An 18,161-nucleotide genomic window follows, 5' to 3' on the forward strand; every position below is an offset into this window, starting at 1 on the left:
TAAGTAGATCAGAACTGATCATTTTCCCTCAATGGTTTTCAATGGTAAACAGAGCCTGAGTGAACTCGATCCACCCTATTTTATATAAGTAAACGTATTTTTCAGTGGGGTTTATTGAAAGTTGGTATCCAACGTTAATAGTGTATTATCACCACCTACTGTACTGGAGGGTGGGCCAGAGAACCTGCCAGCCTAATTTGTCTTAAAAATTATATCAAAATATTGGCGATTGTAAAAGTATATTATACTCAGTAAACACTTAACTCAATTTCTAATTCTCTCATTCTGAAAATTAACTACATACTTTAGAGGGAAAACATCAGTTCACATCACAGATAGTTAGTTCGTTAGCTAGTTAACATTTCACAGATTGCCAGGGTCCAGTAATCAACTAACGCGTTACAACTTGAGGAACGGCAAGGAGTCTATAACAGTTACTATAGCGGATTGGTTAGGTTACTAACGTTAGCTCATCTGATGTTGTAACGTTAGCTAGCTGTCTGACTTTATTAACCAGCTAACTTTCACACCATAAACTCAAATATTTGTTAAGTTTGCTAATGTTGCTCAACATTTCTCTGGCTAGCAAGATATTTAACAATGCTAACAATACTTGTTCCACCACTTTTCCCCACTGAGGTAAAGACAGTTTAAAGTTGGATAGTCGATGGATATTAGCGCTTTCAAACCTCAATAGCTTTCAAATCACTTGAGCCACAGACTCCAAATAAGCGTCACTATGTTGAAAAATTGCACACAACATTGCACAGGTCTTATTTTCACGATTTGAACATTAATTTGCGTTCCAAAACTAATAAACATGTGGAAATGTGAGCAGCATTTTGTATTCCTAGTTGAATTAGTTAGGGAGCGTAAACAAAGTACAAACTCTTTTTACATTTGAATTTCAATAGCTCATTGGTCATGTGACCTACTTGACTCAAACAAGGTTCAGAACTTCCACCGACTACCCTTCTATATTGCACACCCTTTAGTTTGTCCATTTTCATCTCACAAGATTTTAGATGAATTTTTCAACATTTAGAATTTCAATAGCTCCTTGGTCATGTGACCTAGTGACTTCAAACAAGGTTCAGAATGTCCACTCAGTGGGTCTGAACCTTGTTTGAAGTCATTAGGTCACATAACCAAGGAGCTATTGAAAATTTACATTTTGAAAAATTCTGGTAAAATCTGTGAGATGAAAATGGACAAACTAAAGGGTGTGCAATGTGCCCATTCAGTGGACATTCTGAATCTTGTTTGAGTTATTGAGCTCAAACAATGAGCTATTGAAATTCAAAAATGTAAATAAATTATTTAAAATAGTGCGAGATGTAAATCGACAAAAAATAAATGTGCAATGTGTGTCTATGCCTTCGAGTTAGCTAGAATCAGTTTTGAAAGTTTTTGGAGTTTTTAAAAACATTTTTTATATTGTATTTAACCAGGTATGCAAGTTGAGAACATGTTCTCATTTACAATTGCGACCTGGCCAAGATAAAGCAAAGCAGTTTGACACATACAACAACACAGAGTTACACATGGAGTAAAACAAACATACAGTCAATAACGCAGTAGAACAATAAGTCTATATACAATGTGAGCAAATGAGGTGAGATAAGGGAGGTAAAGGCAAAAAAAGGCCATGGTTGGCGAAGTAAATACAATATAGCAAGTAAAACACTGGAATGGTAGATTTGCAGTGGAAGAATGTGCAAAGTAGAAATAGAAATAATGGGGTGCAAAGGAGCAAAATAAATAAATATATACAGTAGGGGAAGAGGTAGTTGTTTGGGCTAAATTATAGATGGGCTATGTACAGGTGCAACAATCTGTGAGCTGCTTGACAGCTGGTGCTTAAAGCTAGTGAGGGAGATAAGTGTTTCTTGTTTCAGAGATTTTTGTAGTTCGTTCCAGTCATTGGCAGCAGAGAACTGGAAGGAGAGGCGGCCAAAGAAGGAATTGGTTTTGGGGGTGACCAGAGAGATATACCTGCTGGAGCGCGTGCTACAGGTGGGTGCTGCTATGGTGACCAGTGAGCTGAGATAAGGGGGGACTTTACCTAGCAGGGTCTTGTAGATGACCTGGAGCCAGTGGGTTTGGCGACGAGTATGAAGCGAGGGCCAGCCAACGAGAGCGTACAGGTCGCAGTGGTGGGTAGTATATGGGGCTTTGGTGACAAAACGGATGGCACTGTGATAGATTGCATCCAATTTGTTGAGTAGGGTATTGGAGGCTATTTTGTAAATTACATTGGCGAAGTCGAGGATCGGTAAGATGGTCAGTTTTACGAGGGTATGTTTGGCAGCATGAGTGAAGGATGCTTTGTTGCGAAATAGGAAGCCAATTCTAGATTTATCTTTGGATTGGAGATGTTTGTAAACTCTCCTTCCAGACTCACATCAGTCTAACCAGACACCTAGGTATTTGTAGTTGTCCACATATTCTAAGTCAGAACCGTCCAGAGTAGTGATGCTGGAGCAGGAGCAGGCAGCGATCGGTTGAATAGCATGCATTTAGTTTTACTTGTATTTAACAGCAGTTGGAGGCCACGGAAGGAGAGTTGTATGGCATTGAAGCTCATCTGGATGGTTGTTAACAGTGTCCAAAGAAGGGCCAGAAGTATACAGAATGGTGTCGTCTGCGTAGAGGTTGATCAGAGACTCACCAGCAGCAAGAGCGACATCATTGATGTATACAGAGAAGAGAGTCGGCCCACGAATTGAACCCTGTGGCACCCCCATAGAGACTGCCAGAGGCCCGGACAACAGGCCCTCCGATTTGACACACTGAACTCTATCAGAGAAGTAGTTGGTGAACCAGGCGAGGCAACCATTTGAGAAACCAAGGCTATCGAGTCTGCCGATGAGGATGTGGTGGTTGACATAGTCGAAAGACTTGGCCAGGTCAACGAATACGGCTGCACAGTAATGTTTCTTATCGATGGCGGTTAAGATATCGTTTAGGACCTTGAGCGTGGCTGAGGTGCACCCGTGACCAGCTCTGAAACCAGACTGCATAGCGGAGAAGGTGCGGTGGGAATCGAAATGGTCGGTAATCTGTTTGTTGACTTGGCTTTCGAAGACCTTAGAAAGGCAGGGTAGGATAGATATAGGTCTGTAGCAGTTTGGGTCAAGAGTGTCCCCCCCTTTGAAGAGGGGGATGACCGCAGCTGCTTTCCAATCTCTGGGAATCTCAGACGACACGAAAGAGAGGTTGAACAGGCTAGTAATAGGGGTTGCAACAATTTCGGCAGATAGTTTTAGAAAGAAAGGGTCCAGATTGTCTAGCCCGGCTGATATGTGGGGGTCCAGATTTTGCAGCTCTTTCAGAACATCAGCTGACTGGATTTGGGAGAAGGAGAAATGGGGAAGGCTTGGGCGAGTTGCTGTGGGGGGTGCAGTGCTGTTGACTGGGGTAGGGGTGGCCAGGTGGTAAACATGGCCAGCCGTAGAAAAATGCTTCTTGAAATTCTCAATTATAGTGGATTTATTGGTGGTGACAGAGTTTCCTATCCTCAGTGCAGTGGGCAGCTGGGAGGAGGTGTTCTTATTCTCCAAGGACTTTACAGTGTCCCAGAACTTTTTTGAGTTTGTGTTGCAGGAAGCAAATTTCTGCTTGAAAAAGCTAGCCTTGGCTTTTCTAACTGCCTGTGTATATTGGTTTCTAACTTCCCTGAAAAGTGGCATATCACAGGGGCTGTTCGATGATAATACAGAACGCCATGGGATGTTTTTGTGTTGGTTAAGGGCAGTCAGGTCTGGAGAGAACCAAGGGCTATATCTGTTCCTGGTTCTACATTTCTTGAATGAGGCATTCTTATTTAAGATGGTGAGGAAGGCTTTTTTTAAATAACCTGGCATCCTCTACTGACGGGATGAGGTCAATATCCTTCCAGAATACCCGGGCCAGGTCGATTAGAAAGGCCTGGTCACTGAAGTATTTCAGGGAGCGTTTGACAGTGATGAGTGGAGGTCGTTTGACCGCTGACCCATTACGGATGCAGGCAATGAGGCAGTGATCGCTGAGATCTTGGTTGAAAACAGCAGAGGTGTATTTAGAGGGCAAGTTGGTTAGGATGATATCTATGATGGTGCCCGTGTTTACGGCTTTGGGGTAGTACCTGGTAGGTTCATTGATAATCTTTGTGAGATTGAGGGCATCAAGTTTAGATTGTAGGATGGCTGGGGTGTTAAGCATGTCCCAGTTTAGGTCACCTAGCAGCACGAGCTCTGAAGATAGATGGGGGGCAATCAGTTCACATATGGTGTCCAGAGCACAGCTGGGGGCAGAGGGTGGTCTATAGCAGGCGACAACGGTGAGAGACCTGTTTTTAGAGAGGTGGGTTATTAAAAGTAGAATTTCAAATTGTTTGGGTACAGACCTGGATAGTAGGACAGAACTCTGCAGGCTATCTCTGCAGTAGATTGCAACACCGCCCCCCCCTTTGGTCGTTCTTCTTGTCTGAAAATGTTGTAGTTGGGGATGGAGATTTCTGAGTTTTTGGTGGTCTTCCTAAGCCAGGATTCAGACACGGCTAGGACATCCGGGTTGGCAGAGTGTGCTAAAGCAGTGAATAAAACAAACTTAGGGAGGAGGCTTCTAATGTTAACATGCATGAAACCAAGGCTATTACGGTTACAGAAGTCATCAAAAGAGAGCGCCTGGGGAATAGGAGTGGAACTAGGCACTGCAGGGCCTGGATTCACCTCTACATCACCAGAGGAACAGAGGAGGAGTAGGATAAGGGTACGGCTAAAAGCTATGAGAATTGGTCGTCTAGAACAGAGAGTAAAAGGAGCAGGTTTCTGGGGGCGATAAAATAGCTTCAAGGTATAATGTACAGACAAAGGTATGGTAGGATGTGAATAGAGTGGAGGTAAACCTAGGCATTGAGTGATGATGAGAGAGATATTGTCTCCAGAGACATCATTGAAACCAGATGATGTCATCACATGTGTGGGTGGTAGAACTGAAAGGTTGGATAAGGTATAATGAGCAGGGCTAGAGGCTCTACAGTGAAATAAGACAATAAACACTAACCAGAACAGCAATAGACAAGGCAAATTGACATTAAGGAGAGGCATGCTTAGTCGAGTGATCATAAGGGTCCAGTGAGTAGTGAGGTTGGTTGGGGTCACGGCGATTCATACAGCTAGCCGGGCCATGGGTAGCAAGCTGGCAGGTCTGTTTTTAGCCACCTCGTGCGTTTCCTTCGTTAGATTAGTGGGGTTCTGTGTGGTAGAGGGGACCAATCCAATTGGCAAAATAGATAGTTTTAGTGACCCAAGAAAATTGTCCGATAGACCTATTCAGAAAGCAGCCGATAAGACAGCTAACGATTAGCGGGCCGCAGATGGGCGTTCAGTTTACGTCGCGACGGTGGGGCCAGTTGGATAACTCCCTCGGGCAGATAACGTCGGTAGTCCAGTCGTGAAGGCCCGGTGGGGCTCCGTATCGGCAGTAAAACGGGTCCGGATATGTGATTGTAGCCCAGGAGTGGCTGATGGAACTCTTCAGCTGGCTAGCTACGGAATAATTGATGTTTGTTCCAGGACCGACGTAAGCCAATAGTCACTCGGATAGCAGCTAGCTAGCTGCAAGATCCAGGTGTAAATGTCCAGAGCTTGCGGTAGAAATCCGGGGATATGGAAAGAAAATAGGTCTGGTATGCTCTGGTCTGAGTCGCGTTGTACAAAACTGGCGATAGCTTTTCGAGCTAAAGGATAGCTGATGACCGCCAACCGTGGTTAGCTGAATACTAACGTTAACCAGTGAGCTGGCTAGCTTCTGTTGTGGATTTCAGATTTGAGGTGAATAATACTTTTTTTTTTTTTAAATTGGTGAGGCGGGTTTGCAGGAGAGTGTTTTGAAGTCGAGTTTTAGAAGAAAAATATATATATAAAAATGGTAATGGAGTAATGGTTAAATAGCTATTGGAATTTGTACATTTTGATTTGTCACTATGTTGACAGTCCCTAACTGCTGTTGGTGGACGTAAGGAAAACTACAGGCGAATATCCGTTGAATATCCTACGTGAAACGGTCTTTACCTCGGTCTTTTTCCCTCACCTCAAACTTTCCAAATGCCAGTTGTTTTTCGGTTACAGCTCATGAAGTGCTCTTTCATCACCTTCTCACCCCCGTGGTCAGGCTTCTCACCTACAGTACCTCTTCGTTATCATTCAGGGGACGCACTGCTGTAACTGACAAAATGCCTTTCTACTCTCCCGATGTCTTTCCTACTCTCCCGATGTCTTTCCAGAGAGCCGATGATGCTACAACTAGCACATTGGTTGTCTCTTCTCTCTTCAGTCGTGTGTTGCATTCTGTTATGTGAATGATTGGCTGAGCCTTGGATACAGACAGTATTGCTCCAAACACGCATCACTCGTTCGCTTACAGCCATTAGTGATCCCCCGCTTACAGCCAGTAGTGATCCCCCAGCTTACAGCCAGTGGTGATCACCCAGCTTACAGCCAGTAGTGATCCCCCAGCTTACAGCCAGTAGTGATCCCCCAGCTTACAGCCAGTAGTGATCCCCCAGCTTACAGCCAGTAGTGATCCCCCAGCTTACAGCCAGTAGTGATCCCCCAGCTTACAGCCAGTAGTGATCCCCCAGCTTACAGCCAGTAGTGGTCCCCCAGCTTACAGCCAGTAGTGGTCCAAACCCCCCCAGCTTACAGCCAGTAGTGATCCCCCAGTTTACAACCAGTAGTGAACCCCCAGTTTACAGCCAATAGTGGTCCCCCAGCTTACAGCCAGTAGTGATCCCCCATCTTACAGCCAATAGTGGTCCCCCAGCTTACAGCCAATAGTGGTCCCCCAGCTTACAGCCAGTAGTGATCCCCCAGCTTACAGCCAGTAGTGATCCAAAGCCCCCAGCGTACAGCCAGTAGTGATCCCCCAGCTTACAGCCAGTAGTGATCCCCCAGCTTACAGCCAGTAGTGATCCCCCAGCTTACAGCCAGTAGTGATCCCCCAGCTTACAGCCAGTAGTGATCCCCCAGCTTACAGCCAGTAGTGATCCCCCAGCTTACAGCCAGTAGTGATCCCCCAGCTTACAGCCAGTAGTGGTCCCCCAGCTTACAGCCAGTAGTGGTCCCCCAGCTTACAGCCAGTAGTGATCCCCCAGCTTACAGCCAGTAGTGATCCCCCAGCTTACAGCCAGTAGTGATCCCCCAGCTTACAGCCAGTAGTGGTCCCCCAGCTTACAGCCAGTAGTGATCCCCCAGCTTACAGCCAGTAGTGATCCCCCAGCTTACAGCCAGTAGTGGTCCCCCAGCTTACAGCCAGTAGTGGTCCCCCAGCTTACAGCCAGTAGTGATCCCCCAGTTTACAACCAGTAGTGATCCCCCAGCTTACAGCCAGTAGTGATCCCCCAGCTTACAGCCAGTAGTGATCCCCCAGCTTACAGCCAGTAGTGATCCCCCAGCTTACAGCCAGTAGTGATCCAAAGCCCCCCACCAGCCCCAAACTTTTGTCATCGGATCTACATGAATCACGTAGGTCACCTATTTTGGATTCAAAAACAGGGAAACCTGTAGAACACAGCCAGTTACATTTGAGTGTTGCATTTTGATTCAAGTGGGTCGCCAGCGCGATAAGTGTAACACAACACTTTTTTGTTAATTACTCCTATCGACATCACGTTGAAATCAAATTAACACTATTCAAAGGCCAGACAGAATATGAGAATAATTTTTTATTTCACTGGTTAGAAGAGAATTTGCTGAAGACAAGTCACCTACATTTTTGAAACATGGGATGGAGATTCTGGAAGGCTGCTGAAACGGGGAAGGAAAACCAAATCAGTTGCTTTTTGTTATTTAACTTGTTTAATTCTACATAGGATCAGTATAGAAAGTGGTCCCATAGTCACTGTGCAGCAGCCCCTTCATTAGACTTCCCCAAAAAGAGATGAAACACCTTCGTTAAACACATGATGCTTTGTGTCGCTGTAATCTTACTTCAGGAAACAACTTGCTGCATTTTGTCTTGTTCTCTGAAGAACAGGTCAAGTCAATCAAATGTATTTATAAAGCCCTTCTTACATCAGCTGATGTCACAAAGTGCTGTACAGAAACCCAGCCTAAAACCCCAAACAGCAAGCAATGCAGGCGTAGAAGCATGGTGGCTAGGAAAAACTCCGTAGAAAGGCCAGAACCTAGGAAGAAACCTAGAGAGGAACCAGGCTATGAGGGATGGCCAGCCCTCTTCTGGCACTGCCGGGTGGAGATTATAACAGAACATGGCCAAGATGTTCAACTGTTCATAGATAACCAGCAGGGTCAAAGTGAAGAAAAAGGAATGCCAAAGTTCATAACAGCTATTTATAAAGGATCTTTGTATTTAATTTTATTAAAAGTAAAATAAAGTGGTATGTATTCACATATGGATTTAATTTGAATTAAATAGAATTAAAAACATGAACTCTTACTATAACAATGATAAAATATTCTACATGATTTAATTGACAATGAGCCCATGAAATAAGATACAAATAAGCTAAGTTCATACAACATAGATCACAGCTGTATGGTTTCTCTCCAGAGTGAACACGTCTGTGCTTAGTCAGGTTTGTTGACTGAGTGAAGCTCTTCCCACACTGGTCACAGCTGTATGGTTTCTCTCCGGTGTGTACTCTAATGTGTATTTTCAAATCACCTGGATGAGCATATCTCTTCCCACATTGATCACAGATGTAAGGCTTCTCACCTGTGTGTCTGCGCATGTGTACTTTCAGGGTGCTTCGTCGAGAAAAACTCATTCCACAGACATAGCAGGGGAAAGGTTTCTCTCCTGTGTGTGTACGCATGTGTTCATTCAGGGCCGTGGCATCTTTGCAGCTCTTCCCACATTGAGCACAGCTGTAAGGTTTCTCTCCAGTTTGTAGACGCTTGTGAATAGTCAGGGCTCCCAAACGAGCAAAGCTCTCCCCACACTGATCACAGCTGTAAGGTTTCTCTCCAGTGTGTACACGCTTGTGTTTAGTCAGGGAATCCGAACAAGCAAAGATCTTCCCACACAGACCACACCCGTAAGGGTTCTCTTCTGTGTGTGAACGCTCGTGCTCTTTCAACTTTGCCGGTGTATAGAAGCTCTTCCCACAGTCTGAGCAGAGGTAGGGCTTCTCTCCTGTGTGTGTTAGCTTGTGTGCAGCCAAGCAGTTAGGCCGAGTGAAGCCCTTTCCACATTTATCACAGCTATGAGGCTTCTCTCCAGTGTGTGTTCGCTTGTGTTCGGTCAGGTAATCAGTTCGAGCAAAACTCTTCCCACATTGATCACAGCGATAAGGTTTCTTTCCGGTGTGTGTTCGCTTGTGTATAATCCGTTGTCCTGATGTACAGAAACTCTTCCCACATTGATCACAGCCATATGGTTTCTCTCCTGTGTGTATTCTCTGGTGTCTCTTAAGGTCTCCTAAACGTGGGAAACTTTTCTCACATACATCACAGCTATAAGGTCGCTGGATCCCTTTCAACCCTGGAGACTTCCCAGATGATAAGACCCTCCTACTGAGCGAGCGACCGTTAGGGTTGTCCCCTGTGAAACAAAGACACGAAGTTAAGGTTCCTCATATGTACCAAAGTATTTCACAATGAACTAGTGTTGAAGTATCTTCCCCATCCAACACAGATGAGCTGCTCTACAACACTGAATAGTTACGTTTAGCAAATATGGCTCAATTAATAAATATTAACCAATCAATGAACTGTTACAGAAGCAGATTGTAGACTAATACACACCATTCTTCTTACCTGCATCTTCATCAGACTGGCTGGGCCTCACGGGTACCACAGTAGATGCTTCCTGTATCTTTCCTGTGTGGGTTCCCTCTCCACCTGCCTGACTTCTCCCGCCGCCGGCCTCGTTTTTCTCTCTGACTGTGTGGGTTTTCTGATGACTCGCCAGGTTTCCTGACCGAGTGAAGTTCTTCCCACACTGGTCACAGCTGTATGGTTTCTCGCTGGTGTGAACGCGTCTGTGTTTGGTCAGGTCCGTTGACCGAGTGAAGCTCTTCCCACATTGATCACAGATGTAAGGCCTCTCTCCTGTGTGTCTGCGCATGTGTACTTTCAGGTTGCTTTGTCGAGAAAAACGAATTCCACAAACATCGCAGCTAAAAGGTTTCTCTCCTGTGTGTGTACGCATGTGTTCATTCAGGGCTGTGGCATCTTTGCAGCTCCTCCCACATTGATCACAGCTGTAAGGTTTCTCTCCAGTGTGTAGACGCTTGTGAATAATCAGGGCTCCTGAATTAGAAAAGCTTTTCCCACACTGATCACAGCTGTAAGGTTTCTCTCCAGTGTGTAGAAGCTTGTGAATAGTCAGGGCTCCTGAACTAGAAAAGATTTTCCCACAATGATCACAACTGTAAGGTTTCTCTCCTGTGTGTACTGTTTGGTGTCTTCGTAGGTTTCCTGATTGAGTGAAACTCTTCTCACATACATCACAGCTGTAAGGTCGCTGGATCCCTTTCAACCCTGGAGACTTCCCAGATGATAAGACCCTCCCACTGAGCGAGCGACCGTTAGGGTTGTCCCCTGTGAAACAAAGACACGAAGTTAAGGTTCCTCATATGCACCAAAGTATTTCACAATGAACTAGTGTTGAAGTATCTTCCCGATCCAACACAGATGAGCTGCTATACAACACTGAATAGTTACGTTCAGGAAATATGGCTCAATAAATAAATATTTACCAATCAATGAACTGTTGCAGAAGCAGATTGTAGCCAAAAAAAATGTTGCTTCTTGACCCACCAATACAGATGTATCGAGTCACAACCAACCAATAACGGTTGAGCAGTGAAAATATATACACACACACATTGCCATGGAACTGAAAGAACATGTTGCAGTTTAAGACCATTTGCTAAAATTCTACCCATTGTGACATGGCTAATGCTGTATTCTTATGCTCAAACTTTAGAACCCTATCAAACGGCCTGATTGTCTGGGAGATTTTTCTCTTTCAAAGTTCTTCATAGATTACAGCCTATTATTCAAAAGTATATATATATATATATATATATATATATGTCTCCATTCTTTTTTTCTACATATTTTATTTGGTTTCAGTCATTTACACTGACAGCGCTCTTACATCCCAGAATTCTATTTATAAAATTTATTTTTATTTTTTAATCGTTGCTATTTTTTATCCTGTGACCCACACGGGCCCCTACCGCGACCCCATTCTTCTTACCCGTTTCTTCATCATCAGACTGGCTGACACTCATGGGTCCCACACTAGATTCTTCCTGTATCTTTCTGATGTCATCTTTCAGTCGGAGTAACCAAGACATTCCCTGCTCCTCCGATTTGACCGAATCTGCATTTTCCCACATTTCCTCCAAGATTTTACGTCGCAACGAGCAATGGTTCTTTCCTGTAACTTGGGAGCCATCAATTCCACAACGTTCACACAGGTATCGCAAATGATCCTCCGTTAGAGGGTGTAAACTCTGTTTGATTTCTTCCAACAATGTTTCTTTCTCTCCACTCATGTTGTCCTGCTGGTGGGAACACTGACAATACAGTCAATGGCAAGACAGCAGTATGTCCATACACTTTAGTTGACCTTTAGAAGAAGACAGCAGGAAGTCCATACACTTTAGATGACCTGTAGTAGTAGAAGAAGACAGCAGGAAGTCCATACACTTTAGATGACCTGTAGTAGTAGAAGAAGACAGCAGGAAGTCCATACACTTTAGATGACCTGTAGTAGAAGAAGACAGTAGGAAGTCCATACACTTTAGATGACCTGTAGAAGAAGAAGACAGCAGGAAGTCCATACACCTGTAATAGAAGAATGATACATCACAACACAATAAGGCTGGGTATGAGGTTCTCATCTATCAACAGGTATATATGTAGTATACCCAGGAATGTGTTGGTTTGTCTTTTAGAAGAGAGCAAATGGTAGGTGCTGCCACAGCGATTGTCCCAGTTTCATTGATTTCAATACAATATTGATGTGAGTGATTAATTTGTGCGCACTATAGTTAACATTAGAAAAAGCTAATACATTTCAGTCTGGAGTGACCGCTTGGTAAATGTTGGTGCGTGAGTTTTATTTATTTATTTCACCTTTATTTAACCAGGTAGGCAAGTTGAGAGCAAGTTCTCATTTACAATTGCGACCTGGCAAGATAAAGCAAAGCAGTTCGACACATACAACAACACAGAGTTACACATGGAGTAAAACAAACATACAGTCAATAATACAGTAGAAAAAAATAAGTCTATATACAATGTGAGCAAATGAGGTGAGATAAGGGAGGTAAAAGGCAAAAAAAGGCCATGGTGGCGAAGTAAATACAATATAGCAAGTAAAACACTGGAATGGTAGATTTGCAGTGGAAGAATGTGCAAAGTAGAGATAGAAATAATGGGGTGCAAAGGAGCAAAATAAATAAATAAATACAGTAGGGAAAGAGGTAGTTGTTTGGGCTAAATTATAGATGGGCTATGTACAGGTGCAGTGATCTGTGAGCTGCTCTGACAGCTGGTGCTTAAAGCTAGTGAGGGAGATAAGTGTTTCCAGTTTCACAGAGAGTGAGAGTAGTTCAGGGAGTAGTTAAGATACTTGTATTTTGTTAAATTGTGTCGTAACTAAAATACAAGTAATCTGAGCACAAGAGTGACACGTGTTTGTAGGGAGTCATTTTTAATGTCTTGGTCTTCAACATATCACAAGTCATTTCAGCATATTGACGATGAATTTGGACATTTAAAACCGGTGTTTTGACACTTTGCTATAATTACAGGAAGCAGCAACAGTATGAATATCAACTTATTGTTTTCAACAGGATTCTACTTAATCAGGTAAAAAAAAAACTGCGACGATTTATTGACTTTGATGATATTAGTGAAATCGTGAAAATGTTCATCTTGAGACACCTTCTCCAGAAGAAGAAAATAAAAAAATGTTGTAAAGGAGGATGAACACAAGTAGAAGTAGAAGCTGTTAAGGAGCCTTTTGGACCTAGACTTGGCGCTCCGGTACAGCGCGGCAGCAGAGAAAAGTCTATGATTTAGGTGGCTGGAGTCTTTAATTTAAGACCTTCCTCTGATACAGCCTGGTACAGAGGTCCTGGATGTGCTGTGCCATACGCACTAACCTCTGTAGTGCATTGCGGTCGGATGCAGGTCTCTGACCTCATGCACATTTGTGGCCTGCTGGAGGTCATTTTGCAGGACTCTGGCAGTGCACCTCCTTGCACAAAGGCGGAGGTAGCGGTCCTGCTGCTGGGTTGTTGCCCTCCTACGGCCTCCTCCACGTCTCCTGATGTACTGGCCTGTCTCCTGGTAGCGCCTCCATGCTCTGGACACTACGCTGACAGACACAGCAAACCTTTTTGCCACAGCTCGCATTGATGTGCCATCCTGGATGAACTGCACTACCTGAGCCACTTGTGTGGGTTGTAGACTCCGTCTCATGCTACCACTAGAGTGAGAGCACCGCCAGCATTCAAAAGTGACCAAAACATCAGCCAGGAAGCATAGGAACTGAGAAGTGGTCTGTGGTCGCCACCTGCAGAATCACTCCTTTTTTGGGGGTGTCTTGCTAATTGCCTATAATTTCCACCTTTTGTCTATTCCATTTGCACAACAGCATGTGAAATTTATTGTCAATCAGTGTTGCTTCCTAAGTGGACAGTTTGATTTCACAGAAGTGTGATTGACTTGGAGTTACATTGTGTTGTTTAAGTGTTCCCTTTATTTGTTTGAGCAGTGTATAAGCACTTTATGGTCATAAGCGCTGGTGGCAGAAACAATATTTACAAAATGTGTTGAACAAGCCGGAAGAAAATACTACAAATGGTTAGTAGCCCATAAACGGAAGCCATCCCCTCCAGTGCCAACATTATAATTTTTTTTAGATAGCAAATTGTATGTTTAGGTTTTCACTGTTCCTGCGTATTGGTTATGGAGTGACATTAAAACTGTGTTATGACATTTGGCTATTTATCAAAATGTCTCGTGAACAGGAAGCAATGCCAGCATCATTTTCAACTTAAGTTTTATAAATATAAATGCAACTTTCAACATTCATTGCCAATGGTAACGTGCTTTTTATCAGGTAAAAACTGCAGAATTATTTTTAGCCAAATTAGGGAATTCTGAGATCTCGACTAATGACGTCATTTCAACATGGACGCAACCAAATCAACTACAAAACTCTGGTATTTTGGCAGGAATTCATAACGTCGTTTAAAGGCATTGACTGGAAAATAAAACCGTATGGTTGATTTGAGCTATTCATCTTTTAAAAGGGAACAGTATCAGGCTAACATGCACCGACGACTAGTTAGGCGGGAACATAACTTCGGGGTGATAGTTGCACTGCCGTGTTTGTTTGCACTTCACAAAACTCTAATTAGTAACATTGTCGTCATAAATAGCTAGACTGCAAACATTAGTCGCCCTTAAGTGCACAGAAACTGGCCAACTCACCAGATTCCTTGTAGAAAATCCCAGATAGCTTGCTAAAGTATTTTTCCACGTGGAAAATGAGGTAGCTAGCTAGCTATATCCAGTTAAGGCTAATGGTCCATTACGACGTCCAAACAAAGCTGTCCTGTGGCTGATGTATTTCGGAGGATATCTTGCGTAAAGGCTAGTACCTGCACGACTCTTTCAGCATCCATATTTAGCAGGGTAGCAACTTCCGCCTTGACTGCCGTTGTTGCGTTCAGTCACACAGGCCAAAGCAATCGAGTATCGATTTAGAATTACAGGCAGGGGAAAATCCACTATCTATTCTACACTTATACAGTGCCTTCAGAAAGTATTCACACCCCTTGACTTATTTAGTTGTCTTACAGACGGAATTAAAAATGGATTAAATATATGTTTGTCTCACCCATCTACACACAATAACCCATCATGACAAAGTGAAAACATGTTTTTAGCAATTTTAGCTAATTTATTGAAAATTAAATACGGAAATGTCAAATTTACATAAGTATTCAAACCCCAGAGTCAATGCTTTGTAGAAGCACCTTTGGTGGTGGTTACAGCTTTGAGTCACCTTGGGTATGTCTGTATCAGCTTTGAGTCGTCTTGGGTATATTTGGATCAGCTTTGAGTCATCTTGGGTATGTCTGGATCAGCTTTGAGTCGTCTTGGGTATGTCTGGATCAGCTTTGAGTCGTCTTGTGTATGTCTGTATCAGCTTTGAGTCGTCTTGGGTATGTCTGGATCAGCTTTGCACATCTGGATTTGGGGATTTTCTCCCTTTCTTCCTTGCATATCTTCTCAAGCTCTGTTAAGTTAGATGGGGCACAGCGTGAACAGCAATCTTCAAGTCTTTCCACTGATTTTCAATGGTATTCAAGTCTGGGCTTTGGCTGGGCTACTCAAGGACTTTTACATTCTTGTTCTGAAGCCATTCCAGCATTGTTTTCGCTGTATGCTTGGGTCATTGTCCTGTTGGAGCGTAAATCTCCGCCCCAGCCTAAGGTCGTTTGCACTCTGAAGTAAGTTCTCATCAAGGATTTGCCTGTATTTGGCTCCATTCATTGTCCCTCTATCCTTACCAGTTTTCCAGTCCCTGCTACTGAAAAGCATCCCCATAGCATGATGCTGCCACCACCATGCATCAAGGAATGGATGGTGTTAGATGGGTGATGAGCTATGCCTGGTTTTCTCCAGACATAGCGCTTTGCATTCAGGCTGAAGAGTTACATTTTTGTCTCATCAGACCACAGAATATTTTGAATTATGCTCTGAGTCTTTCAAGTGCCTTTTTGCAAACTCCAGGCCTGCTGTCATGTGACTTTTTCATTTTTCACAGGAGTGAAGCCACTCCTGAAGATGGAAGCCAATCTGGCCATTCTCCCATAAAGCCCAGATTGGTTGAGGTGCTGTAGAGACTGTTGTCCTTTTGTCAGGTTCTCCCATCCCAGCAAAGGAATTCTGTAGTTCTGTCAGAGTGGTCATTGGGTTCTCGGTCACCTCCCTAGCCACATGGAAACTGGAGATATTTCTTTCATCACTGGTTAGAGGACAACCTGCAGAAGACAGGCAGGATGCATTTCAATGTGTTGCATTATGATTCAAGTGGGTCCACATCACGATAAGTGTAACGCTACACGTTTTTGTTCATCACTTCTATCAATATCACCTTGAAATCAAACTAGCACTACTCAAAAGCCACACGGAATCTGAGAATAACTTTTACATCACTGGTTAGAAGAGAATTAGTTGAAGACAGTCATCTAAATTCTAGAATGTCAGATGGAGATTCTGGAAGGCTGCCCGAAATGGGGTGAGGAAACAAATAAATTGCTTTGGTATTTAACTTGTTTAATTTGACATGAGATATCAAAACCGACAAGGGTTGGGAAAGTACAGTGCCTTCGGAAAGTATTCAGACCTATTGACTTTTTCCACATTTTATTACGTTACAGCCTTATTCTAAAATGGATTAAATAAAATAAAAAAATCAGCAATCTACACCCCATAATAACAAAGCAAAAACAGGTTTTTAGACATTTTTGCAAACAGAAATATCTTATTTACATAACTCTTCAGACCTTCTGCTATGAGACTCAGAATTGAGCTCAGATGCATCGTGTTTCCATTGATCATCCTTGAGATGTTTTTACAACCTGATTGGAGTCCACCTGTGGTAAATTCAATTGATTGGACATGATTTGGAAAGGCGCACACCTGTCTATATAAGGTCCCACAGTTGGCAATGCATTTCAGAGCAAAAACCAAGCCATGAGGTCGAAGGAATTGCCTTTCTGCAGAGAAGAATGGGAGAAACTCCCCAAATACAGGTGTGCTAAGCTTGTAGCATCACACCCAAGCCTGGATGCTTTAATCGCTGCGAAAGCTGCTTCAACAAAAGTACTGAGTACTTATGTAAATGTGATATTTCCGCTTAAAAAAGAAAATTAGCAAAAGTCTAAAAACCAGGCTTTGCTTTGTCTATTGGGGCATTGTGTGGAAATTATATAAGGAAAAAAACAATGTAATCCATTTTTAGAATAAGGCTGTAACATAACAAAATGTGGAAAAAGTCAAGAGGTCTGAATACTATCAGAAGGCACTGTATTTGAGTGATAGTTTATAATATAAAATAATCTAATATGTACAAATAAATCAACATTTTCAATTTAGGATGATAGTATTATGTTACCCACTTTACAGAAAAAATCTACACTGCTCAAAAAAATAAAGGGAACACTTAAACAACACAATGTAACTCCAAGTCAATCACACTTCTGTGAAATCAAACTGTCCACTTAGGAAGCAACACTGATTGACAATACATTTCACATGCTGTTGTGCAAATGAAATAGACAAAAGGTGGAAATTATAGGCAATTAGCAAGACACCCCCAATAAAGGAGTGCTTCTGCAGGTGGTGACCACAGACCACTTCTCAGTTCCTATGCTTCCTTGCTGATGTTTTGGTCACTTTTGAATGCTGGCGGTGCTTTCACTCTAGTGGTAGCATGAGACGGAGTCTACAATCCACACAAGTGGCTCAGGTAGTGCAGCTCATCCAGGATGGCACATCAATGCGAGCTGTGGCAAGAAGGTTTGCTGTGTCTGTCAGCATAGTGTCCAGAGCATGGAGGCGCTACCAGGAGACAGGCCAGTACATCAGGAGACGAGGAGGAGGCCGTAGGAGGGCAACAACCCAGCAGCAGGACCGCTACCTCCGCCTTTGTGCAAGGAGGAGCACTGCCAGAGCCCTGCAAAATGACCCCCAGCAGGCCACAAATGTGCATTGCTAATTGCCTATAATTTCCACCTTTTGTCTATTCCATTTGCACAACAGCATGTGAAATGTATTGTCAGTGTTGCTTCCTAAGTGGACAGTTTGATTTCACAGAAGTGTGATTGACTTGGAGTTACATTGTGTTGTTTAAGTGCTCCCTTTATTTTTTTGAGCAGTGTATATCTCACGAGGTTAACCGTTTGCAGAGTTTAAAAAAATAATTGCTTGTATGCACAATTTAACCGGGCGCTGTAGACAGAGCTCCCATAGTGACTGTGCAGTCAGTTCATTAGTCTTTCCCCAATAGGAGATACGAAACTATTGTGTGTCTACGTGGATGATGTTTCGTGTTGCTAATCTTACTTCAGGTAAAACTTGTTGCATTTTTAGTTGTTCTCTGAAGAATAAGTG

The 18,161-nt window shown here is 43.2% G+C and overlaps 1 protein-coding gene across 2 annotated transcripts; it reads right to left on the bottom strand.

Annotated features, from left to right (window-relative positions):
- Positions 1–7,756: 7,756 nt before the first annotated feature.
- On the bottom strand, positions 7,757–18,102 carry LOC129843482 (zinc finger protein 271-like). 2 transcript variants are annotated; one of them, XM_055912217.1, is made up of 4 exons: positions 14,469–18,102; positions 11,215–11,807; positions 9,765–10,550; positions 7,757–9,549 (listed from the first exon to the last, which is right to left on the bottom strand). In XM_055912217.1, exons 2-4 carry the CDS (start codon positions 11,513–11,515, stop codon positions 8,414–8,416), a joined length of 2,223 nt encoding a protein of 740 aa, XP_055768192.1. In that variant the 5' UTR covers positions 11,516–11,807; positions 14,469–18,102; the 3' UTR covers positions 7,757–8,413. The 2 variants fall into 2 exon arrangements, with proteins under 2 accessions (XP_055768192.1, XP_055768193.1); XM_055912218.1 differs by lacking the exon at positions 14,469–18,102 and having other exon boundaries at positions 11,215–12,946.
- Between the last annotated feature and the right edge of the window lie 59 nt (positions 18,103–18,161).

This window comes from Salvelinus fontinalis, unplaced genomic scaffold, assembly GCF_029448725.1.
Source record: "Salvelinus fontinalis isolate EN_2023a unplaced genomic scaffold, ASM2944872v1 scaffold_0144, whole genome shotgun sequence".
Lineage (NCBI taxonomy): Eukaryota > Metazoa > Chordata > Actinopteri > Salmoniformes > Salmonidae > Salvelinus > Salvelinus fontinalis.